The sequence below is a fragment of the Condylura cristata genome, unplaced genomic scaffold (assembly GCF_000260355.1).
Source record: "Condylura cristata isolate star-nosed mole 26May11 unplaced genomic scaffold, ConCri1.0 scaffold00004, whole genome shotgun sequence".
In the NCBI taxonomy this organism is placed as follows: domain Eukaryota; kingdom Metazoa; phylum Chordata; class Mammalia; order Eulipotyphla; family Talpidae; genus Condylura; species Condylura cristata.
Window position 1 is genome coordinate 149,393 of NW_004567105.1, and position 517 is coordinate 149,909.

General features: G+C 74.9%; 1 protein-coding gene across 1 annotated transcript in view; it reads left to right on the top strand.

Moving 5' to 3' along the window:
- SBF1 (SET binding factor 1) overlaps positions 1-517 on the top strand; it is a 19,237-nt gene that overhangs the window by 11,739 nt on the left and 6,981 nt on the right. The window contains exons 11-12 of the mRNA XM_012735076.1: positions 56-214; positions 281-517. Coding sequence (XP_012590530.1) covers positions 56-214; positions 281-517 — 396 coding nt within the window. The remainder of the gene's footprint in view (positions 1-55; positions 215-280) is intronic.

Consider the following 517-nt stretch of genomic DNA (forward strand, 5'->3'; position numbering starts at 1 on the left):
CCTGCCCCCGCCTGGGCCCCGTCACGGCCCCGCGTGACCGCCTGTGCCCCCGCAGAAGCTGGGCCCCGGCGTGACGCAGTTCGCGTACAGCTGCGTGCAGGAGCACCTGGTGTGGAGCACGCCGCAGTTCTGGGAGGCCATGTTCTACGGCGACGTGCAGGCCCACATCCGGGCCCTCTACCTGGAGCCCGCCGGGGGCTGCGAGCGCCCCCAGGTGCGCAGGGCCCCGGGGCGGCGCGGGGTGGGGGGGTGGCTGCCCGCTCACCCCGGCGTCCGGCAGGACGGGGAGACGCCCGCGCGGGAGGACGCGCGCTCGGCCCTGGAAGTGGCGTCCGAGCAGCGGCGCCTGTGGCCCACGCTGAGCCGCGAGCAGCAGCAGGAGCTGGTGCAGAAGGAGGAGAGCACGGTGTTCAGCCAGGCCATCCACTACGCCAACCGCATGAGCTACCTGCTGCTGCCCCTGGACAGCAGCAAGAGCCGCCTGCTGCGGGAGCGCCCGGGCCTGGGCGACCTGGAG